This window comes from Podarcis vaucheri (genome assembly GCF_965113315.1).
Source record: "Podarcis vaucheri genome assembly, chromosome: 5".
NCBI lineage: Eukaryota > Metazoa > Chordata > Lepidosauria > Squamata > Lacertidae > Podarcis > Podarcis vaucheri.
Genome location: NC_138763.1, coordinates 82831204 through 82856190, shown reverse-complemented (window position 1 = coordinate 82856190; position 24987 = coordinate 82831204). Strand labels below are relative to the sequence as shown.

Genomic DNA, 24987 nt, shown 5'->3' with positions numbered 1-24987 from the left:
TTTCAAAAGTCCTATCAGCTTTTGACAGGACCGACCGCTTCTTAGATACCGGCAGACCCTTGTCTAGGGGCTCCTGACCTTCGAGTGGGGGAGCAAGGCAAAAAATGTCCACATAGCGACCATCTAGGATCCTAGATCGCAATTTGGCAGATAGGTGGGCCCCAGGGATGATATCCCTGGCTGAATTGGTGGAGACTTTTACGTCAGGCACCAACGCCCCATCAAGACAATCCTGCACCGCCCCATACCTGGCCCTATGGGAGTTGGCCCTCCGCTCCCACACCCATTTCGGGAGCCCCGAGGCCTCCCCGAACCCCCAGTAAAGCTTAAGCGACGCTTCTTCGTCACTACTGGAACTTAGTGAGGAAGTACCTGAAGAAGAAGACGAGGTGTCTCTACGTCTTCTCTTAGCGCGTCTCTTGGAGCTCCTCTTGCGGCGACGGAGACCACCAGAAGATGACCTTGGAGGTAAGGGAAGGCTGTCCTCCACTGAAGATTCAGATAAATCGGCCTGCTGCACTGCATCTGGAATTGACTGACAAGAAACTAACTGTGAATGACCCGGCGCCTGAAGCCTTGCAACCGAAGACCGCGGAGGTGAAACCCCCATGCGGTCCCTGGCTGACCCTCTCTTTCTGGCCCCAGCCCTGGTACGGCCACGACCCCTCGCCGCAGTAACCTGCGACGAAGGCATGACCGGGGTGCACGCTGCTTGACTATCGTGCAGCGACCCCCCGGCTAACGCTGCTCCTGCTTCATCTTCGCTAGATGACGCCACTGGAGACGAGGCACCTAAGGTAGGACTCAATATTGCCGAGGATGACGAAGGAGTAGAGGAGCGGCGGAGCAGACCATCCATCCCGGACTCCACCCTTGCCAAGGCCACTGGGTCACCCGCCAAGCTGTTGACCATGCGCTGAATGCGTTGTAGAGACTGGGCAGGTTGCGGAGAACGCAGAGCCTGCGATGGGCCTTTTATGGGCCGCTTTGGAGCAATAGCAGGACCAGACTTCCTCGCTGCCTTCTTTGGCGCCATTCCTGCTATAGGCTTGAACAGAAATCAATTAAGAGAGGGGGTTAAATTCCGGACCAAATAATTTAAATTAATTAACAGTAAACAAATACCAAATTAAATAAAATAATAATAAGTAATAATATAATTAACAATAATTAGAAAAACGGATAGTTAATAAAATTAAGGAAAATAAGCAGCAGGTACGGAATTAACCCAACACCACCGGCGCAACCAAATGAGCACCAGGATTAACAAGGACCCTAACAGCGGGTCAAAAACAAAACAAATTCAGCACCCTGCAATACCAAAACGGCCACTAGAGGCCACTGTGGAGAAAATTCAAAATTAAAACAGCACCTGTAGTTGCACAGTCTGGCCACCAGAGGCCACTGTGCAGCTTGACTCAAGGAAGAAAGGGGAAGGGACCCGATGCGGCAACCAGGGCTCAGGCCGCTCGGAGCTCCCAAGGCCTCCAGCACCCCCCTACGCACCCCCAAACCGTGCGCCCTGAATGGGGGGGGCACCGGCTCTCCAGGCCTCAGGCCGAGGCAGTGGTCACCGGATCCACTGCAGGAGAGCGGCCGAGGCCGCGCCGGCCAGGACTAGGCCGCAGCGGACCGCCGATTCCCGCGCCGCCGCAAGGAAGCGGCGCAGCGCTACGGGCCCAACCGGGCCCAAAGGTAAGCCGGGGGCGGCGGGGGGCTAATCCGGCCGCGGCCGGGCCGAATCCGGCCGCGGAACACGGGCTCCCAGGAGCCGGCGCCAGCCGCGGCCCGGGCAGCGGCAGCAGCTGGAGCGGGCCCCGGGAAGCGGCAACCGCGGATCGGGGCCGCGACCGGCCAACCCCGGCAAGCCACAAGGCCGGGGAGGCAGCCGAGGCCTACAGGCCCCGACCAGGCCGCAGCAGGCCGCGGGAGACACCGCGCCGCCGAAGGCGGCGACGACGCGGCGCGGTAGGCCGAGAGAGGACCGCGGCGGCAAGGGAGCAGCGAGGGGGCGACCGGGAGCCGCAGCCGGGCCGAATCCCCCCAGAAATAGGGTCCCCTAGCCTTGCCACCAGGCCGCAGGCCGCACCGATCGGCAGTCGTCCCAAAAGGCCCCCGGATACCGCAGGCCACGGATCAGGGCCGGGAGCCTCCCTTGGAGTAAGGGGGCTGCCAAAATTAACAGGCCCAACTAGGCCGGGCCCGGCAGGGGGACTAAGGGGGGGCAAGAATCGCCCCAAGCCTGACCCACGGCTCGGCCGAGAGCGGGCCGTAAGCCAGCCGGACCGAAGGTCCCGCACCCCCCCCCACCGGCGACCAAGGGCCACAAGGAGAGGGTAAGAGAAGATAAAGAAAAGGAAAAAACAAAATTAATTACCCTGGTTAACTCAAAGATAGAACAAGAGGGTAAGGAAGAGAAAAGAGGGGGAAAATGGTTTATACGACCGAAATCTCTTGCTGAATCGCTCCGGTGCTAAAGATAGATCCGGTGTCCACAGCAAAAGAGAAAGAGAAAGCTGTGGACCCTGTTTATAAAGCCACTGATCCCACCCCTAAATTGGCAACATCCAAATTGCCCCAGTAACAACCTCCTCCAATCAGTTCCCCGGCCTCTAGCCCACTTTGGCCTGGTCACTAACATGGGGTTTTGTTCGGCCCCAACCGCAACACGTGCTCTCTTTTGATGTGAACACGCTTTATCGGATCACAATGAATTTAAACCTTTTGTAAATTTTCAGAATTGCTACATGCAGAATACTTTCCCATGAATTTTTGGAATTTTGACTCTCAGAAGGCATTTTGTGGTATTTTCAGAATTCCAACCCTCAGATCATTTTTATTTATTTTTTCAGCATTTTCAGATTAATTGAAACATGTTTTCAGCATTTTTCAGAATTCCAGCTGTCATACCTTTTTTGGAATTTTTATCCCTGGAACAAGTGTTCAGGAATTTTTGGAACTCTGAACCTTGGAACAATTCCCCCCCACACACACACACACTTTTTGGAATTCCAACCCTCAGAAAGCATTTTGAAGGACTTTCAGATTTCAAGTCTTTAACATCCTGGCATTGTCCCTCATTTGGAGTTCTGTGTTCCATGGTAGGTATTGAGAAATATTAGAGAGAGCTACAAGCATGAGGTGTACGAAAAGGAGCCAAAGACTTGAGTAAGTTTAAACAAGAGAATAGATTAACAGTGTACATATTGTGCATATTCACATATTTTAGATGATATTAGAAAGGGGAGGGGGTACAATTGTTCACTTTATACAGTAAAGCTCTTAGAGATCTTGAATTTTTTGTTTCAAAAAGTGCAAAATGTTAGGAAGCAGTAAGCATGGCATAAAATAATCAAAACATTCCAAAGATCACATTGGGAGAGAGGAAATACATGTGAACTGTGCATCCTCATGACAAACTTTTGAAAGAATGTTATCTACAAAAGCCAAGCATATAGTATTGATTATGACAACATACTTATAAAATTAGCACAACCTTTAAACTTTAGAAAGAGTCAGTCTAAATAAAGAAAATCTGGAATATCAAGATGTTTGGTCTAACATACCTGTCCAAAACGTACAGTAAACAGAAGGTAGTCTAGGTTCTTTGGACGAGGAATTAATGAAAGAAATGGAGACCAGTTATCATAAAAACTATATTTGGTAATGTCACCTCTGACTACTATAGCATTGTTGTGTTAGTTTGCCTACAAGTGCAAATGCTATCCAAATGCTATCATACCAGTTTTACACAGTTAACAATCTCTTCTCCATAAGAATGTGATCAGTATCTGGGCCACTCCCGGAAATGGATTTTAATTAATCACTTAAATAAAATATATTTATTTGCTCCTCAAAATAATGATAACAAGGTCAAGCCTGGGTCTTTAACCACTGTAAAATTCAGAATTTTAGAAATCACACGGAATACATCATCTCAATACTTGCTTACTGCCTGACACTCCCACTATAAGTGACTATAAGTCCCATTAGTGGAGCACCCCCAAGACAGAAAACCAAGCCACAAATATTATGTGCTTGCTACCACCAGTGGATTGATTTTCGTGATTGCTCCTTAACAAGTACTGTAAATTGTTCAGTAATGAGTTAACAATTTGTTTTGAATTGTTTACTTTGAAGTGGCAAGCTCCATTGTTCTCTGCATGTATTTTACCACCACTGGACAATACTTCCTTTGTGTTTCGCTTTCTTGGATTAACAGCGTCTATAGCAGGAACCCGGAAACCATGCTCTTGAGAAGTCCCACTTGAAAGCAACAGACCTACTTTGATAGTTTGACGATCGTGAAGCAAAATATTTATGGTTAAAATGCTTTGCATAAGAAACATGAGCTCTTGTTACATAACCCTTGGTCTATAAATGGAATCCTGAATGCCTTCCTAAATTAGTCTTGCTAAGACTTTTGTGGAACAAAACGGAAATTACAAAGGGACTGGACTTTTGATATGAACTCCAAACATGGACCAAACAAAGAATCCTAACAGGTATAAATGATTGTATATTATTCTTTCAGTGTGCTAAAATCAACAGGGACTTATTGGACCGAAATACTCTAAATGCATTTGATTACTGTATAGATTAGCAAAATGCTTGTGATTATAATGGGAGTGAAGGGAAGGTGGAAACAGGTACCATATATTGCAGGGCCCCCAGGAGGCTGTGCTATATTTCTTGGTACTCTTTCTGTACAAGGAGGGTCCTACTGTGCTCAGTGGAACTTAGTCCCATGCAAGCATGCATAGGAGTTGCAGCCAGGCCCCAGATAGGGCAGCATTTCACTCTCACTTCAGCAATTCCCCGAGATGCAGAAGTTAGGCTTTTTTGCATAGGAAGGAATCACACCCATTCACTTGGATTGGAGAAAGTATACATCTGTATTCTGTAGGGTGGCCAGATGCAACAGATGACAGGGTTTCCTCACCTTTGTGTTGCTGATGTTGTTGTTTAGTCGTGTCCGACTCTTCGTGACCCCATGGACCAGAGCACGCCAGGCACTCCTGTCTTCCACTGCCTCCCGCAGTTTGGTCAAACTCATGCTGGTAGCTTCGAGAACACTATCCAACCATCTCATCCTCTGTCGTCTCCTTCTCCTTGTGCCCTCCATCTTTCCCAACATCAGGGTCTTTTCCAGGGAGTCTTCTCTTCTCATGAGGTGGCCAAAGTATTGGAGTCTCAGCTTCAGGATCTGTCTTTCCAGTGAGCACTCAGGGCTGATTTCCTTCAGAATTGAGAGGTTTGATCTTCCTGCAGTCCATGGTACTCTCAAGAGTCTCCTCCAGCACCATAATTCAAAAGCATCAATTCTTCGGCGATCAGCCTTCTTTATGGTCCAGCTCTCACTTCCATACATCACTACTGGGAAAACCATAGCTTTAACTATACGGACCTTTGTTGGCAAGGTGATGTCTCTGCTTTTTAAGATGCTGTCTAGGTTTGTCATTGCTTTTCTCCCAAGAAGCAGGCGTCTTTTAATTTCGTGGTTGCTGTCACCATCTGCAGTGATCATGGAGCCCAAGAAAGTAAAACCTCTCACTGCCTCCATTTCTTCCCCTTCTATTTGCCAGGAGGTGATGGGACCAGTGGCCATGATCTTCGTTTTTTTGATGTTGAGCTTCAAACCATATTTTGCACTCTCCTCTTTCACCCTCATTAAAAGGCTCTTTAATTCCTCCTCACTTTCTGCCATCAAGGTTGTGTCATCTGCATACCTGAGGTTGTTGATAGCTGATAGAGGCATGCAATTTACACTTGCTGAAATCCCCACTTTTGCACGACTATTAAAACTACAGGAGCCCAGCCCTCTTTTGCAGCTGACCATGCTAGCACTCAGGGACAAGAATGGGGTAGGAAGTAAACCCTTATTGCTAGTGATAATAGTTTCTTGTAGGACAGCATGATTTGTCTGGGGGGGGGGGGAATCACAGCCTGTTTGCTTTGACACACAGAACTCAAAGGATGCAATTGGGAGATTTCAGGATCCAAAACTTGGGCATCACTGATGAAAGCAGCGATGCATATTACAGATACTTATAATTTTATTTTCTTTATCCAAACCTTACATGGTAAGGCTGTAGAAAACAGGTGGCACAAGTTATAACATGACTGGCACAACAGGCTGGTGTACTATGGTGCTGAAACTGCACACCTCGCCTGACTCAGCAATGAATTAATTCTTTGCGGTACTTCCTGTTTGTGCCACACGTAAGGACCTTTGGGCTCTTGTTCTAATCTTTGGGTCACCAACTTGCTCTTTTGTAAGGTCCCAGTTTCCCCTAGTTCTCCCCTTTCAACAGGGCATCAAGCAATGTTTGCTGAACCTTGTCTTTCCAGATCAGAACCTGAAATCACAATCCTGAAAATCCATATCTGTTCCAATATTGTCCATCTCCTTCTTAAAATCAGAAGCTGCTAATTAGGATAAAGGTCACACCCACACCATAAATTTAAAGCACATTTAGAGCACACGTCTCTAAAAAAGAATTGTGGGAACTGTAGTTTCTTAACAGTGTTGGGAACTGTTGCTCTGTGGGTGACAGTCTACTGTTTCCAGGATTCTTTGGGGAAAACCATGCGCTGGAAATGTGCTTTCAGTGTATGGTATGCATGTGCCCAGAGTTTAAGTGGTCTTCTTTTCTAATGACGTTGTGCTTGTTTCTGTCCCCACTTTAGACCATACATCCAGACCATGCTGATACTTCTAATACTTTCTCCATTGGTAAGGGGAGCCTCTCTGCAGAGAACCACCAGCTCTGCTCCAAGGCTTTTTCTGCCAGGATGGGTTCCTAATGCTTGTACATTAGTTATATGTGCATCTGCTGAGACCAGACCAAAAGGAGAAGAGGGAGATCAAGGTACCAGAACATTTATGGGGAGGGTGCACTCTCTTTTTGTGCACTTTGGGGTAAATATGGGGTAAATAACTTCTATATAAGCTTGATCCACTCTGTTCTCATATACAAGCTTGGAGCAAGTATGTGTGGGCTCTTTTTTTAGCTAACGACAAGATCAAAGCCCCTGTGACAGGAAATGGGGGACAGGGCAGCTTCCTGTTCCTTATAGCAGCAATGTCCAGAAGAACTATTTTATGATAATATAGTAATAAGGCTAGAATATCTAACTACTGTAATTTAGGTAAACCACAGGCTACTTCATCACATGCACTAAAATAAAACAAAGACACATAAAGGTAAAGGGACACTTGACCATTAGGTCCAGTCACGGACAACTCTGGGGTTGCGGCGGTCATCTCGCTTTATTGGCCGAGGGAGCCGGCGTACAGCTTCCGGGTCATGTGGCCAGCAAGACTAAGCTGCTTCTGGCAAACCAGAGCAGCACATGGAAACACCATTTACCTTCCCGCCAGAGTGGTACCTATTTATCTACTTGCACTTTGATGTGCTTTCAAACTGCTAGGTTGGCAGGAGCAGGGACCAAGCAATGGGAACTCACACTGCCGCGGGGATTCAAACCGCTGACCTTCTGATTATCAAGCCCTAGACTCTGTGGTTTAGCGCTACTGTAATTTAGGTAAACCACAGGCTACTTCATCACATGCACTAAAATCAGACAAAGACACATATAGCAGATCAAATAAGCGAAAAGCTCCTGCCACAATGCTCAAGCTGGTGTTGAACATGCTACAGAAGGGTTGAGGGACTTGCAGCCCACTGATTAAATGCAACCCACCAGTCTTCTCAGTCCACCTTGCCAGGCCCTACGCAGGTCCTGCCGCTCACCCTGTTCTGTGCACTTGAGTGTCCTTTGCTCAGGCTAGTAAAGGGTACCAGGCTTCTGATATTGGACTGGGGAAGCCAAGGGATAGCTGGATAGTTGGTAGCTATCCCAACTGATGGATTGCTCCATTGGTTAGAGCATGGTGCTGATAACGCCAGCTTTGCAAGTTTGATCCCCAATATGAGACAGCTGCATATTCCCGCATTGCAGGGGGTTGGTCCTCAGGGTCCCTTCCAACTCTTCTGTGATCTATGAACACTGCACCAATCTGCTTTCTTGGTGGCTGGTACTGGAGCCAATCAGACTGGCAAAGCAGGAAGAGGCTGGTCTGCTTCCCAGCTCCCTACATCTCTGTGGCCCTTCCACAGATAGGACTAATAAATGCCTGAATATGGAGGACTATGGTATCAGCACTTAACTAACGGACAATAGTATAGGAGCCAAAGAACTCTGAGGCACAATTCTCAAGTAAAATCTCATTGGAGACAAGGTAACTGTTCTGACAAAAGAGTGTGGAGTACTGTCTACGTAACCTCAAATGATAGGCACTATAAAACAGAGTTGTTGTTGTTTTTAAGTCGCATATCAGTTAACTGATTTGGGTCTTCTTTATAGGATTACCAATACCCCAAGGACTACAGGGTCCAGCAGGACCAACTGGCATTCCTGGTTCAGAAAGAGATAAAGGCTCTATAGGTGGAAAGGGATCAAGTGGAAACAGTAATCTTCCAGGTAAAAGCTGTTGTTGTCAGTTGTTATTATTATTGTCATCAGCAACAACACAGCTAGGCACTGTACAAAAATAAGAAATAATATGAGCCCTACCAGAGATTTATAATCTAAAGGGGGGGGCTAAACTTTTTTTTCCGTGATGTACAAAGTACCAGGAGGACAAAGATGATGACAACAATTCATTCTGCTCTTTTTCGGTATACAAAGCAATTGACACCATTTTGCTCATTTATTATCAGAATAACCCAGTGAGGTAATCAAGGGTGAGAGCTAGTAGTCCATCCAATATCAATTGCATTGTTTGACCTCCTTATGTTTTTATTTGGTCAAAGTGAAATGTGTCACTGTATAACACATAACTGGCACATAATCAGCAAGAAAAGTATTAACATAATTACAATTGCTCCAATCAAATAGATTGGAAGAAAGTGTTTTCTTCTACAATGTGCAAGTACATTGAGGATCGAATTTCAAAACCACCTCATATTGAGATTAGCAAAAAAAGTGATACAAAGACTTGAAGTTTAGGCCGAAAGTCCACAGACACTTCTCAAAGTCAAGAAGTGAGGAAGAAATATATCCCTTTGGTTTCTGGGCCAGTCATAACTCCATGAGGAAAGATGCTCTCTCCTTCTGAATCAACTCTCTTCCTCTAAAAAATAAAATGCCTCTGTATGGTTTCTACCATTGCTATTTTTCTTGAAAAAGAAGTGTCGGAACTCACCATGAACGCCTCCCTTGTTCTCTTATATTGGCAATGGCACTCACCTGAGATGTGTTGGAACTGAGTTCCCGCAAGTTCCTGCAAGTTCCAGCTGGGGGGGGGGAGCCCTGATTACTACTAATCTGGTGTGCACATGTGGACATTTCTCACTTAGGGGTTCTGCGGGGGGGCAGTTGTCGGCTTTCTTCCCCCGATGTGGTGATGTCAGTGTGTGCAAAAAGAGAAGCCACATCCAAATACTGACCACCCCTATCGTTCTACCCGGACACTGAGGTCCAGTGCCGAGGGCCTTCTGGCAGTTCCCTCGCTGCGAGAAGCCAAGTTACAGGGAACCAGGCAGAGGGCCTTCTTGGTAGTGGCGCCTTCCCTGTGGAACGACCTCCCACCAGATGTCAAAGAGAACAACAACTACCAGACTTTTAGATGCCATCTGTTTAGGGAAGCTTTTAATGTTTAATAGACTATTGTATTTTAATATTCTGTTGGAAGCCGCCCAGAGTGGCTGGGGAAACCCAGCCAGATGGGTGAGGTATAAATAAATTATTATTATTATTATTATTATTATTATTATTATTATTATTATTGGTGCAATCTTAAGAGCCAACACACAGGGCTACTGGTCCTTAGACAGGAGCACTTTCTGAGCTCTGGGAGAAAAGAAACTCCACAGCAGACACTGTCCCAATCCTAAGAGGAAAACCTCTTGGCAGTTTTTCTGAGTCCTCTCCCTTCCCCTTTCCCCAGAGGGCTTCAGCTGGACCTACTATTGTCTTGTTGCAAGGCAAAAACTTGCATAGCCTCTCCACAAAAACCTCTTTCTCTTCCCAAAGTTGGCCGCACAAATCTGTCACTTGCAATTATTAACATGAGGTTATTTTAATTCCATCTCCAAACAAGAGGGCATTTAGTTCAACTCGCCATCCAGGAAGTTAACAAAATTTGCACCTGAAGAAAAATTTCCAAGTGAACCAGCCAAGATAAGTGAGCTCAAAAACTATTTGTATTACATTTCCTTCCTACAGAAGGCAGAACAGGAGAGAAATACTGAACATTGGAAAACAGAATAGCTATTGTTTCTGTTGGCAAACGCCCTTCGACTTCTTTAAAGAGGAGGAAGTTTATTCTGCTTCTTGTGTACAGTAAAAAAATATTTGAATAACCTAAAAGAATGAGCAACTGAGGACCACTTGGCACATTATAGTTTTACAGTAGGTGCACTGTTCTCAAATGAGGGACTCTGTGCCAGCTCTGTAGCTACATGAAAGCTTGGCCATAGATTGTTATCCATACATATTTTGAAAAAGTTCACTTCCGGAATTTGCAGTTGATCAGGAAATCTAATGCAACTATTTTCTCATTCAGAGCTGGAAAGCCTTAAAACACAAATAAGGGGCTTGGAAACAGAGTTGGAGGGTTTGAAATCTGCCATCACCAAAACTCAAAAAGGTAAGAAAGGTAAATTATTGCTTGCTTTTGTTCAAATAGGCTGATATAGCTTCAAGTTGACTATTTCCCCCCAAAATATTTTATTAAAGTTTTCACGATACAGTAAAATAATACCTAGAACAAATAGGATCAGAAAGACAAAATTAAAAGAGAAAAGAACAAGAAAAGTTAAAGGGAAAAAGAGGAACCAGATAGATAAGAACATTAATAATATCAATTATAATAATCATAATAAAAAATAAAATTATATATCTATCATAATTATACCTTAATCTTCACCTACAAAGTGAGTCTTCTCAGCTCTTGCCATCTCAAGTTTACTATTGATGCAATTTGAGTTCACAAAAGTGATGGGGAACCCGTGGCCGATGGCCATCCATATGTTGTGCAACCACTACTCCCATCCTCTCCTCTGCTTTAAACCACACTGAGAACCTTTCTCCTTCCACTGAAATATAAAATGCTGCCTGTACCATCAATGCACCTGGCGTTTTACAGTATTAGATTGAAAGCCTTGCAATCCTGTCTCTTTCTAGTTCTCCTTGCCCCCAACGGCGTGATGGTTGGTGAGAAGGTATTCAAAACAGATGGATCCAGAGGTGATTATGATGCTGCGCGTGAGACCTGCTTGCGCATGGGTGGCGCACTTGCCTCCCCAAGGAATGCGGCAGAGAACAGCGCCCTGCAAAAAATAGTGACCTGGTATAACAGAAGAGCAGTCCTTGGGATCAATGACATGGCGACAGAAGGCAGGTTTGAGTACCTGAATGGCGATGTCATTGGGTACTCTAACTGGGCCCCAGGAGAACCAAATAATCTTGGCAACGAGGACTGTGTAGAAATGCATCAAGATGGCAAATGGCATGACAGAGGCTGCACGCTTGAGTGGTTAGTCATTTGTGAATTCTAAAATCAGGAGGTGCAGGGGTGGCCATGTTTGTGGGGTGAAGGAATAGTTTGTTCTAATTCTTTCAAAATTCAGTACCCCTCTAGGGGTAAGTTGCGCAAGTGATAGAGCGTGTCCAGACGAGGTGCGGGGCCCCCTGGGGGATATCATCAATTTGTCCCTTGGCACCGGGATATTCCCAGGGGAACTGAAGGAGGCGGTGGTGCGTCCGCTCTTAAAGAAAACATCATTAGATCCCTCAGATCTATCCAATTACCGCCCGGTCTCGAATCTTCCATTCCTGGGTAAGGTGATTGAGAGAGCGGTTGCTGAACAGCTTGGTAGGTTTCTGGATGAAACATCTGCTCTGGACCCATTCCAGTCCGGCTTCCGCGCTGGTCATGGGACCGAGACGGCTCTGGTCGCCCTAACAGATGATCTCCGCAGGCAGCTGGATCGAGGCGGGTCAGGGCTGCTGATTCTTCTAGATCTGTCAGCAGCCTTTGACATGGTCGATCACGAACTCCTGGACCACCGCCTTGCCGACGTGGGGATCCAGGGCACAGTCCTTCAATGGCTGCACTCGTTTCTCTCTGGTCGGGGACAGAGGGTGGCGCTTGGGGGGGAATTGTCATCACGCCACTCCTTGGTGTGTGGAGTGCCTCAGGGTGCAATTCTCTCCCCGATGCTTTTTAACATCTTTATGCGCCCCCTCGCCCAGCTTGTCCGGAGTTTTGGGCTGGGTTGCCATCAGTATGCTGATGACACCCAACTCTATCTGTTGATGGATGGCCATCCTGACTCGGCCCCAGACACACTGACCAGATGTCTGGAAGCTGTGGCTGGATGGTTACGTGGGAGCCGGTTGAAGTTAAATCCTTCGAAGACAGAGGTCCTCTGGCTGGGGCGGGAAGATATGGGATCAGGGGGGCAACTCCCATCTCTTGCGGGGGTGCAATTAGTGCCAGCACCGTCCGTTAAGAGTTTGGGTGTAATCTTCGATACCTCCCTCTCTATGGAGTCGCAGATTACAGCTATAACAAAGGCGGCATTTTTTCATCTCCGCCAAGCTAAGCAGTTGGCCCCTTATCTCTCTCGTCCTGACCTAGCCACTGTGATCCATGCGACGGTCACCTCCAGACTGGATTATTGTAACTCGCTCTACGTGGGGCTGCCCTTGAGACTGACCCAGAAACTCCAGTGGGTGCAGAATGCCGCGGCGAGACTCCTTATGGGGTCTTCGCTGCGAGAGCACATTCATCCGGTATTATACCAGCTGCACTGGCTCCCGGTGGAGTACAGGATCAGGTTTAAGGTGCTGGTTTTAACCTTTAAAGCCCTATACGGCCTAGGACCCTCGTACCTACGGGACCGCCTCTCCTGGTATGCCCCACAGAGAAACCTACGGTCTGCAAATAATAACATCCTCAAGGTCCCAGGCCTCAGAGAGGTTAGGCTGGCCTCAACTAGAGCCAGGGCCTTCTCGGCTGCAGCTCCAAACTGGTGGAATGCTCTGTCAAAAGAGACTAGGGCCCTGCGGGACCTGACATCTTTCCGCAGGGCCTGCAAGACAGAGTTGTTCCGCCAGGCCTTTGGTCAGGGCGCAGCCTGACTCCCTCCTCTGGCAACCTGCACATAATTCTGCATAATTGGTTGCCATCAATTTGATTTAATTAATTTTATAATGAAATATTTTAGATTGTGTGATTATTTGACTGATTATTTGATTGTTGTTAGCTGCCCTGAGCCCGGCTTTGGCTGGGGAGGGCGGGATATAAATAAAATTTATTATTATTATTATTATTATTATATTCAAGATGCTACTTTCCTTTACCTGACTGTGTGCAGAAAGAATACGGCAAATTTAATGTGAGGCTTGTGATTTCTAGTAAAGCATGTCCAAGAATAAAAAATACATGCTATGAGTACACAGACATTCAGGCAACATCCATCCCCATGGTAACAACAAGGAAACTACACTGGAACGCCCACATGCCCTTTCAACCAGTCCCCAAAATGCAAAACTGCCATTTTCTTCTCTATAGCCCAATTCAAGGAATTGTTCCTCACCTGCACAAGAACATATAACAAAGGCTACTCCAGCTCAGACCATGGCGTAACTTCATAAGGCGCTCAAGGAATCATACCAGTGATTCTAGTATTCAGATTCAGGAACGTTGCTCTCTGTACCAGCACAGGAGCTTGCTGAAGAAAGAAATAGCAGAGCAACAACACTCACCATCATTTCAGGTGGTCAGCGGTAATTGTAGCTACCAACATAAGAGGCCAAAAGACTTCCAGTTGATCCCATAAGGCTACTGACTCTGACATTTCTTCCAGGTTTGTGCTATTTGTTTCTCGGACATAGGTTGGGTTGTTCCAGAACTAGCTATCTCTTGTTGTCTTTCTTTCTTTCTTTCTTTCTTTCTTTCTTTCTTTCTTTCTTTCAAATAATTTTTATTGGAATTTTATTTACAACATAACATAAACCCCCACCCCCCAATACACAATCCACCCTCATTAAACGTGAACATAACATACAGTGAGCATAACATACAACAATACAAACAACGAAATAAAAGACTTCCTTTATCCTGTACCTGGCCTCCTTATTTACTTCTTATAAACTGTTTCCTTCATGAATAATTATTAAGATTTTTCTAATTATAACTTAAATATCCACAAAGTCTCCTGCAGACATTAATCGAAACAAGTCCAGGTATGTATTTTGGGGCACTGTTTTGTGAAGTATTCTCTGCATTTCCCCCATCCTTTTTGAAACTCTTGTCTAGTGTGATCTCTAATTGCCTCTGTTAATCTAGCCAGTTCAATATACCCTAACAGTTTGTCTTGCCATTCTTTTTTTGTTGACACAGTTTCTTTTTTCCAGTTTTTAGCAATTAGGATCCTTGCCGCTCCTGTGGCATAGAGGAATATTTTCTTATTCTTGTTGACTCCTTTCAACCAGGCCAACAGCCCTGCTAAACTTCTGACCATCAGAAGCAGGACCTTATTGCTCACCAGTTTGGGGATACAGAAAAACCTAGGAAAAGTGGGCCACTTTGCATAGCAGAATATCTATCCTTCTTTGTATTCCTGTGACAACTTGCATTGTCAAAGTATGCTGCATAAGGCAGAGAGGAAAAAATCCATGCTTTTAAACTGCCTTCTAGCTGTAATCCCAAATGTTTTGTATTATTGCCAGACATTAGGTCAATGGAGATGTCTTTATAAACCACAGACCTTGCAAGGAAAAGGATATTGGATCCCTGAGGGTACTATGATTGTGAAAAGAACCTGTTGCCAAGATATGGAGACTCGCAAGTAATCTTGTCAATGGAGGCATAGTTCACTGGGTTACATTGCCAGCTCTAAAATGTGGATATAGTACAGATTAGTCATTCCACACCTGTCTAATCTATACAGCCTGGTGCAGCCCATGTCATCCCTCTTGCCTGAACCGTCTTCTCCTACACTTACTCCAGTGATGAGTAAGAACTAAAGTGCAGCCATAATGAACGAATCAAACATGGTTCTATACAGTGCTATTTTTCTAGAAAGAGATCTCGCAGAACTCACCATGAACTCACTTTGTTCTCTTACAATGGCAACAATGCCCACCTGAGAGGTACCAGAACTGAGTTTTAGCAAGTTTTGGCTGAAAAAAAAGCCCTGGTACTTTATGATGCCACCTTCAGAGTTACATTATGAGTCAGTCAGCTGTATCAGTCTTTCAGATCTTCCCTCTGACTGAACAATACTATAAGTTAAAGCCCTAAATACTCACCCTATCTTGCTGAGGAGCATTGCACTTTCATCAGCAAACACATGTCCCCTGTAAGGCCAACTTCAGGTAAGGACAACCCTAGGTTATCTCAAGGTCATCTTTGTTATCTCTGTCATCTCATGACATCCTCAGAAAAACACTCCATTGAGAGTGCCAGTCTTTTCCTCTCTCTGAGTTGCAAGGTTTAACAAATATACAACAGAAGCAAAACAAAACCACTCCAATGTCCAGCATCTGACAGATCAAACAAAAACACAAGAAGAGTTATTCTACAATTAAACAAATAAATGCCTTAGATCCACCTGAAACTTCAAATCTAAAGTGCATTTCAGAACCTGATATTTTCTCGATACTACACATTGGAGTGGTAGGTCTCTGAAAGAAGGAACTTGCCCTATGTTCTTGAGCAACTAACATGTTTTGAATTAAGGAACAGTCATTAAAATAATAGATTTCTGGCACTTGGGACCACAAGATGAACTAGTTGATGCATGCATGTGTAAGAATGGTTACCATGCATTTATTTTATTCCCCCACACACACACTTCTTTCCATGTGATGTGTGTCATGGCAATGACAATGGATTATATTTGTCACTAACAAACATGGGCCAAGGTCCAAAGAGCTTGAGCAGATTCTCTGCAAACATCACAAGCTACCTTAGAAAGCCTTTTTGGTTTCAAAGGTGGTTTGCTATGAAGAGCTGCTGTTTGAGAAGCTCAAGGCCCAAACCCCTGTTGAGACTATGGTGGCCCATCATGTAACATGAACATTGAAATAGAAGGAAAAAAAGGTTGCTGCTAAACATTCTGAGCTTTGTGGGACAACGTCCCAAGATGTTCTCGTCTCCATTCCAAACCTCTGTTGCCTAATGTGCATGCGTGTGAATAATCCTTAGATCTGACTGTATAAACCATTACTTTTCTTCTCTTATGCTGCCTTCGCTTTGACAGGAGTGGTAAATAAAGTTGGAGACAAAATATATATTACCAGTGGGAAGGAAGCCTTTGTATTATTGCCGGTTAGTTCAGTTATACCTGAAAACTCTGAGTTAGCTCAGTCGGTAGAGCATGCGACTCTTAATCTCAGGGTCATGGGTCTGAGCCTCATGCTGGGCAAAAGATTCCTGCACTGCAGGAGGAGATAACCATCATGGTCCCTTCTAACTCTGCAATTCTATTAATCTGTTACCCTGTGATATACTTTGTGATATACTCCACATTCATGAAAGTCCCTCAGCTGGGGTAGCCATGTACATGTCATCAAAAAAGAGTACAAAAGATGACACACATTTGCAAAAAACTTGCAATAATTTGGATATAAACAGAGCACACCTCACCATGGTGGGCTTGTGGGGAAGACTGATCAGGCGAGCTGTGTCAGTCTGCTGCTCAGGGTGCTGCTACCTGCTCATGGGTCCCTGCTCTCCATCCTTATGGTGATTTATACTTGAATCAGGCTACCCTTCCAAAAGGGGACCCTTTCCAATAAAGGGTGGTTCTCTGTAAAGTAGGACCCACAGCCACCCTACTTCCAGACAGTGCCTGATCCTAAGATGTTCCTGCTCAATGAAGAATAATGGGTTTTGTTTTACTTTGCTTGGATCTACAAGGGACATGTTTAACTTTATTAGAATGATATATCTAATATCTAATGATATCTTATTTAGAATGGTATATTAGATATATCATTCTAAAAGGTTACAGGGCAGACTTGTAGATTAAAAGCGTTTCTTACCTTGTTTTGTCTGTCAAAACGTCATTTCCCTATTGCTGGTTCCTGGTTGCTCTGCAGAGCCCTCTGGTGTCTCATTTTAATAACGCATTATGAACATTAAAAGCGGAACACAATGTGTCCATCTATGTTATGAAAACCATTTCTTAACCCTTCCTTAACATTATAAACCATGAGTGTAGATCCACCCTTCTTCTTTCTCAGGTGTGGCCATCCACTCTGCTTGAACTTGCTCTTTTTGTTCTTGTGTTTTCGCCTTAGGTTCCAAAACACTTCTCAGGGTGGAAAGAAAGAAAAAATACTTCCCAGGTTCCAATTTAGATTCTGGTGTAACAGCTAGGATGGCATCAGCTACATCCAGCCTTTCTGAAAAGGGAATATCCTCTGTGACTGGAAACAGGGCCTAGTGTTGAAACGAGGATAGATATCTGTTCACCACCCACCCTCTTTTCCTCAGTTTCAACTGGCTTTAAAGCTACTGTTCACTGCTAGCTTAATCTTTTGCAAAGAGCTTTATGGCCTCTCCAGATATTCTGGAACTCTGCTTAACTGCATGGAGAGGTCATATGTGCATTTAATCATCATTACTTTTGGGAAACTTGGATGGTTTTAACAAAAACATGTTTACTTCCCTTTGGTTTCACCTATCTTACTTATCTGAGAGCTTACAAGGAAGGTTACTCTGAACAAACTCATCAGAAGGTTCAAAAATGGTTATAGATTGACAGCCCAACCTTTCTAATAATGCTGCAAAAAGTATAAAGCATTTTAGATTTCTGTATCTCTATAATGCATAATATAACAGATTTCTGTATCACAGTTCTATAAGATGTCTGTAGATCTATTTGCTGGAAGAAGCACTTCCAGTGATTATATGAAAGGGCAAATTCTAGAATTTGTCCCTGTTTTCCAGTAAATTGACTGGGGGGGAAAGGTTATGCTGAAACACCTCATGCAGTCGTGCCAGTAAGTGCTGGTGTATAAAGTACAATTTTGCAATCCACAGAGATAAAATAAAACATACTTATCTATGGGATTTTTCTACTGATTTTTCCCCCACCATTCTAAGCAAAACAGAAATCCTCCCCTTTCTTGGCTAGCCTTCATCTCTCTTCAAATCAGCTGAGCTGCTTCATTTGATCAAGGAAACATATGAGGAACCGGTAAGTAATGCTGCTTCAGATTAATGCTGGATGAAAACTTTGCTTGTTAAACTCCTCCAGTTCTACAAAATAGTTTAATCCATCTGCTGTTTCCCCATTCTCAAAATAAGCCTGAATGTAATCCTAAACCCATTTACCTGGGAGTGAGAAAGTTTGAATTCAATAGAATTTATCTTGGAATAGACAAATCTAGAAGTGTGCTGTTAGTTGATTTACCATTCCACTTTAAATTGCTTTAATTTGTGGGACTGAATTAGAGGCATGTTTTTTGGATGTTTGCCTGTGACAGGGAATGCAAATAAAATATTAAATGTCTTCCTTACAATATGCAACAGGCTTTATTTTGTTGGCGATGAAGAGTTCGTAATATGGGCATTTATTTAAATTTATTTGATTAAGCAATGGATTGGTTCAAAGGCAGACAATTAATCAGATAAACTTGTCTTATCTGACACATCTGTTTTAGTATGACAGCTGAAATACTATTTATAGTAGTGGGGGTAGGAGAGCTGGGGGGGGAATCACATCTGGCAACCAATGTGCCCCTTTGGTCTCAGATAGTACATGGGTAGATGAGTCTGAAAAGCCCAGGACACAAATTTTTATGGTCCTCAAGCAGCCACAGTGGCTCATTTACCAGAACTGTAGTTCTCCAACCAACAGCATTTGTCTCACACAGCTATAACACCAAGATCATTTGGGTAAAGTAACAATTGTTCAGAATTCAAATTGACCAATGTCCTTCAATGGCGCAAAACACACCGACAGGTGGGCTGATGGCTTTCTGAGAGTCTCATCTTAAGAGGCCAAGGCAGAGTCCTCTCTCACTGGCAGAGAAAGAACAGCAGAGTGGCCATAGGCAACCTCTAAAAGATCTCAAAATAATTTCCTCTCAACTGGTTATCTGTCTAAGGTATCAGCAATGTATCTTCGAATTTTCATCGCCCTGATGCTGGGAACATCGCTGGCGTTGGCCGCTGATTCTGAAACAAACACTTGCACAGTAATGGCATGTGGCAACCCAGGAATCCCCGGTTTACCGGGAAGAGATGGGAGAGATGGTCCCAAAGGAGAGAAGGGAGACCAAGGTATCTCCATATAGTTATATGGTAATCTTTGGCACCTGATGATAGCTCATCTATATCTCAGCTGGGTTTCTCATGTATGTGTGTGACTTGGCAGGGTGGTTACACATTGCTATGTATTTAACCCTTCTCTCCCCCACCCTTCCTCTATTTGCTTACATTGACGTCATACTGTTTTCCAAGGTCCCAAAAGGCATGGGTGCAGACTGTCTCCATGATTCTGAAAAGCAAGCCCTGGATGTTTTTGCTTTGAGTGGTGGCTGGGTACTTCATAGCAGTTTTCCAAGCTCTTTTCTTTGAGCATTGGAGATGGAAGAGAGAAGTGACTAAACAGCTTTCCTTGTCCCTGTTGGTGGTAAGGGAAAAATAGGTCTAAAAAGGGAGGATTCCTGGATGCCAAGATCCCAGTTTTGGGCTGATACTCTTTGTTGAGCAAACCCTAGCAGATATTTTAAATCGCAACATATGCAGGAAAGTAAAGCATGTAAATATAGGCTGTTAGACCTTTGAAATATCCCCTTGTGAGTTCCAAAACTCCTCTCTTCCCTTAACATAGAAAAGACCACATGCTTGGTGAGTTAAAAGTGGCTTACATGCAAACTCTCCAAAGGTTGGGTTCATGTGCTTTCCATACATCAGTTGGAACACACAGGCAATAAAACTTGGATTAACTACACTAGTGAAAGTTCCTACATTATTAGTATAGGAACACAAGAAAGGCTTGTTAGAGCCATGCGGTCTGAGCTTGGAGCAACCAGTTCTAAACCTATTTACACACTGAGCTTCTCAGAAGCTTGAAGGCGGATTTGTAGTGCAGAGATCCTCTTGGGAAGAGAGAGAAGGGTCTATGTGATGGGGGGAGTAATGCACTTGGGGGGGGAGAGCGCATTGTCTGGGGGAGGGAAAGAGGCAGAAGGTATAATTTTATGTGAAGCTGTGTATATGTGAAATGTGCGAGAGAGACAGAGGAGGCAGGAGAGGGAGATATGCCTGGTCTGTATTTATGTGGTGAGTGCATGTATGCACTGTGTAGTGGAAGAGAGATTGTGGAGCAAAGCAAATCTAGGCAGAGCTGGTGGGGAGTCAGGGAACAGAGTGAGCAGGGTAAATATATAGGAACCAGGAGGATAATAAACAATTGTGATGATTTGCAGTGGCATCAGAACAGAATCACAACTATCAGCTGAGTACAAGGTGAGCGCTAGGAACATCTTGTCATGAAGGCTGCCATCAGGAGTGTGAATGTGTATTATTTAAAGTGACCTTTTTTCCTTGTTGGCTGTTTGTTACGGGGGAATAGTATCCAAAAGCTGTTTCTTTTTCTCAAACACAAGGAGTCCAAGTGAGGGGCCAACAAGGTTTTCCTGGGAAGGCAGGGCCTCCTGGATTGCCTGGAATTGCAGGGCCCCCAGGCCAGAAAGGACAAAAGGGAGAAATGGCAGGTAAGAAATCAACTTTCTGGTGCTTAATTTTGCTTTCAGAAAGACATGAATGGACACTTCAAGACCAACATAACTGCTTCTTTGTGAATGCCAGTGAATGGTTTGCATGATAATTATTATTCTGTGAAAGCTTTACTTAGAATATCATAGGGCCAAAATGTATCCTGTGGCCCCCAAGCCATTGCATCTGAGAATACATCAGTGGGTTCATGTAGAAGCACCATTTATGTCAACCAGTGTCACAATGGGGTTAGGGCATTCAGAGCCATCCTGTTCCCCATTATTCAAGTGGCACCTTTTAAAGATGCCATCGTCATTTAAACAGGAGTGGCTTGTGGATAAACTAATGTGGAGGGACAATTCATACAATGATGTCTTCATACCATCACAGCATGAACCTGGCTGCAGCAGACCCACATAGAGCAAGCACTTTGAGCCTGCTGGATGTATAAACTGAACCACAGAAATCTGAAAGTACTCCATGGATAATCTACTGTAAATCAGGAATAATAATTATTAATAATAATGTTATTATTTATACCCCAGCCCAACCAGCATCCAGCACATATGGAAACATAATAAAACATGAAACATAAAAAACTTCCCTAAACAGGGCTGCCTTGAGATGTCTTCCAGATAGTTGTTTATTTATTTAACATCTGATGGGAGGGCGTTCCACAGAGTGGGCACCACAACTGAGAAGGCCCTCTGCCTAGTTCCCTGTAGCTTTGCTTCTCACAGGGAGGGAACCACCAGAAGGCCCTCGGTGCTGGATCTCAGTGTCCAGGCTGAACTATGGAAGTGGAGATGCTCCTTCAGGTATACAGGGCTAAGGACGTTTAGGGCTTTAAAGGTCAGCACCAACACTTTGAATTCTGCTTGGAAACATACCAGAAACCAATGTAGATCCTTTAGGACTGTGATGGCCAAACTTGGCCCTCCAGCTGCTTTGGGACTACAATTCCTATCATCCTTGGTCCACTGGTCCTGTTAGCTAGGGGTGATGGGAGTTGTAGTCCCAAAACAGCTGGAGGGCCAGGTTTGGCCATCACTGCTTTAGGACCACAACAGGAGCCCAAGAGAAATGCTTCCAAGAAAGTCACAGACCTCTCTATGCAGCTTAATCTGCTGCTGAACTGGTCCTATAATTGGATTAAACATTAGTAAAACAAAAACAAAAAAAAACCCCTCCTTTCCTGTAGTTCAGCCTTCATCTGCCTGGCACCATCCAGATGTGCTGGACTACAATTCCTATCAGCCACAGTTGTAGTCCAAAACATCATGAGAACACCAGTTTGGCAAGTGCATGCCTGATGCTTCTTGCTTCTGCCCCCAGTGAACAAGCGGTCCCTATCTCTCTTCTTACTTCACTATATTTTGCATCTCTCTTTTAGGCAGGAGGGCTTCTGTGTTTGTGAATGTGAGCATTTATGCCCCAAGGAATGGGCTGAAGGCACATAATGCAGGAACATTGGCTGAAGCTAAGTAGGACTGGATCTAGTCAGTCCCTGACTAGGGCACCTGGGACCCTCAATGCCTTCAGCTATATTATGGAAGAAAGGCAGGATATAAATGTCATATAAAAATAATTGATACACGGGTGACAAAGGACAGCAGGTAGTACAGAGTCAGGAATTGTTAAGGGTCTGGGTGGCAACTTTCCAATATAAATCATTTGTGCTTAACCATATGAACCATATCTTCATTTTCTCACCTTAGCCATTACTTCTACTCAACAACAATTAACTGCTTTGGAAAAGAAAATCCAAACTCTTCAAGCTGACCTTACCAAGTATAAAAAGAGTAAGATGGAATATGCATTTTCAATGCTTGTGCTTATATTTGTTTTTAAATGGTTGCTTGTGTTGTGTGTGTGAGTGCGAGTGCAAAAACAAGCTAATAGCGAGGTGTACATGGACTCTTTGGGAGAAGCCCTAACTGTTTAAATGGTATGATACAACTTTCAATGTATAGTACAAATGGGCCTAACTAAGATTTGCCCATATAAAGGAGTCAGTCTGTGTTGCCAATAGCTCATATGTTGCAAACTTTCTACTATCATCTCATCTCTTTATATTACTTAGAGCCAGGTTATGCTCTCCACGCTAAAAGTGAGGTGATCATGTCATCCCATGCAGATTTTACAACCAACAAAATCGATCCTTTATTAATCAGCTTGTTCAACATTCTGTATGTGTGAAAAAACAAAATTTGGGTTGAGTGGGTGCTAATCTGTTTTGCTTTTGAGGTGGGACAATGGGACTCAAAGCCCTGATTATTGTGGGTGGGGTGTGGAGGAAAATGACAGATTTTCCTCAGTGTGTTGGATTGAAATATACTCAGAGTCGCAAAGTGATTTCATGCTCTTTATTCAGCTCATAGTGGTGAGGAGGAATGAATGAAAGTCCCCTCACAGTATCTGCTTTATATACACTATTTACACAATGGGCTGCACATGATTGGCTAATTCCGGAATTCTACTGTAAGCCAATCAGGTTGTGGATTCACTTCTAACTGGAGCAGGATTGGGTGGTTCCTGCCAACCAATCATATTGCTGCATTGTTCTAGGACCAATCAGACTGCTGCAGTTTGGATCCTATTCAACTCAGTACATAACATGGATATTGATGAACCTAAAGAGCAGCCTCCTACAGCCTGGAACCTTCCAGATGTTGTTGGACTATAACTCCCATCATCCTTAGCAACAGGCCATGCTACCTGGGGCTGATGGGAGTTGTGGCTGCAGTCCAAAACATCTGGAGGGCAGCAAGTTGGGGAAGGTTTATAAAGGGCATGGCTTATCCAGAATGAATTGCCTTTATATCCCATTTATTTCATTGGGAAGCATATAGTCAACTGTCTACCATTGAAATTGGTAGTAGTTTAAAGTGCTTGACTCTGGATGGATTGTGCCCATGTGGGTAAGTGTGAAACAGTTACTATTCAGGTTGCCCGCAATTATTTCTCATGTGCTTCTCACTGTGCTGTGCTTTTCTCTCTCTGTCTAGTTGTGATGTTGCAGCAGGTGAAAGTCGGAGAGAAATTTTTTGTTTCAACTGGTCAAGAACTAACTTACTCCAATGGAAAAAGACTGTGTGAAAATGGAGGTGCAGCTCTTGCCACCCCGAAGAACGCAGCGGAAAATGCAGCCTTGGCGGAAATAGTAAAGAGGAATTCGAAGATTGTTTTTCTCGGTATCAACGATATCCAAACTGAAGGGAGATTTGTGTATGTGAATGGGGCAGCCCTAAGTTACACAAATTGGAAACAAGGAGAACCCAATAACTCTGGTAATAAAGAGGACTGTGTTACAATAGTTGAGGATGGACAGTGGAACGATTTGGATTGTGAACGGAAAACACTGACTGTTTGTGAACTGTAACTTCTCCACCCCCACCCCCAAAAGAGGCTTAACCCTGTGGGTGCCTGTGCTCACAGTTATTAACTTAATGGCACAGCAAATTTGCAGTTTTTAAGTTTGAGGCGGAGAGAGAGGTGGTTTTTAAGATAGCTAAAAGTAGTATGGCAGAAGGATTATTTTCTGCTGCTCTGCACACACAGCTGCTTTTGTGCCACAGTAATCTTTGGTCAAAAGGCTTTCCAGCTTCTTGAAATGTTACAAAAAGCTGCAAAACATATTTAGCCGAATGATAGAGAGGGCAACAATGTTTCTATTGCACCACTTTCGACCTGGGGAAGGGGACTCCTGTCAGTCTGCCAACCTCAATGACGGATGTGCCATTTTAGGCTGAAGAGTGCCATATGCAAAACCACCACCCATGAACCCTATTAGTCTAATTTGCAGAATATTCAAATATGTTATTAATTGTGGAAAACCATTTAACCTCATCAACATGCCTCATCTATGCCTAGATGTGCACCTGCAAAGGCCCTTCTGTTTTATTGTTGTCGTTTTCACAAATTTAAAGCTGTGTTTTTCATGAATCTCTTTCATGTACTAGATTCTGTTCTGGTGTAATTGCAGCCATGTGATGAATAAGTAAAACAGTCCATATGTTTTAGGAGTAGCTAGAGTATACTTGTGTCTAGAGTGCTACATGCAGTGTGTGAAATGTATATTAATTGATTTCTAAGTACAGGTACACTGAGAGTACATGCTGCAGAGGACTCTGGTTGGTTCTAGAACAAAGCAACCCAAAATCAGAACCAAGAGTAAATGAAATTATGCCCACTGTCACCTGCATTAATCATACTGAGAACTAGAACAAATC

The 24987-nt window shown here is 44.2% G+C and overlaps 2 protein-coding genes across 4 annotated transcripts; both read left to right on the top strand.

Moving 5' to 3' along the window:
* Positions 1 to 4281: 4281 nt before the first annotated feature.
* Positions 4282 to 14140, top strand: LOC309532931 (pulmonary surfactant-associated protein D-like). 2 transcript variants are annotated; one of them, XM_082223727.1, is made up of 6 exons: positions 4282 to 4505; positions 6742 to 6872; positions 8371 to 8487; positions 10574 to 10657; positions 11194 to 11677; positions 13361 to 14140. In XM_082223727.1, the coding sequence occupies exons 1-5, from the start codon at positions 4480 to 4482 to the stop codon at positions 11565 to 11567; spliced, it is 732 nt and encodes a 243-aa protein (XP_082079853.1). In that variant the 5' UTR covers positions 4282 to 4479; the 3' UTR covers positions 11568 to 11677; positions 13361 to 14140. The 2 variants fall into 2 exon arrangements, with proteins under 2 accessions (XP_082079853.1, XP_082079852.1); XM_082223726.1 differs by having other exon boundaries at positions 4284 to 4505; positions 6691 to 6872; positions 13361 to 14053.
* Positions 14141 to 18111: 3971 nt separating this feature from the next.
* Positions 18112 to 24780, top strand: LOC309532574 (mannose-binding protein-like). Of its 2 annotated transcripts, XM_082222985.1 has the most exons (5): positions 18112 to 18227; positions 19141 to 19315; positions 20647 to 20754; positions 22474 to 22557; positions 23764 to 24780. In XM_082222985.1, the coding sequence occupies exons 2-5, from the start codon at positions 19150 to 19152 to the stop codon at positions 24135 to 24137; spliced, it is 732 nt and encodes a 243-aa protein (XP_082079111.1). In that variant the 5' UTR covers positions 18112 to 18227; positions 19141 to 19149; the 3' UTR covers positions 24138 to 24780. The 2 variants fall into 2 exon arrangements, with proteins under 2 accessions (XP_082079111.1, XP_082079110.1); XM_082222984.1 differs by lacking the exon at positions 18112 to 18227 and having other exon boundaries at positions 18900 to 19315.
* The last annotated feature ends 207 nt before the right edge of the window (positions 24781 to 24987 follow it).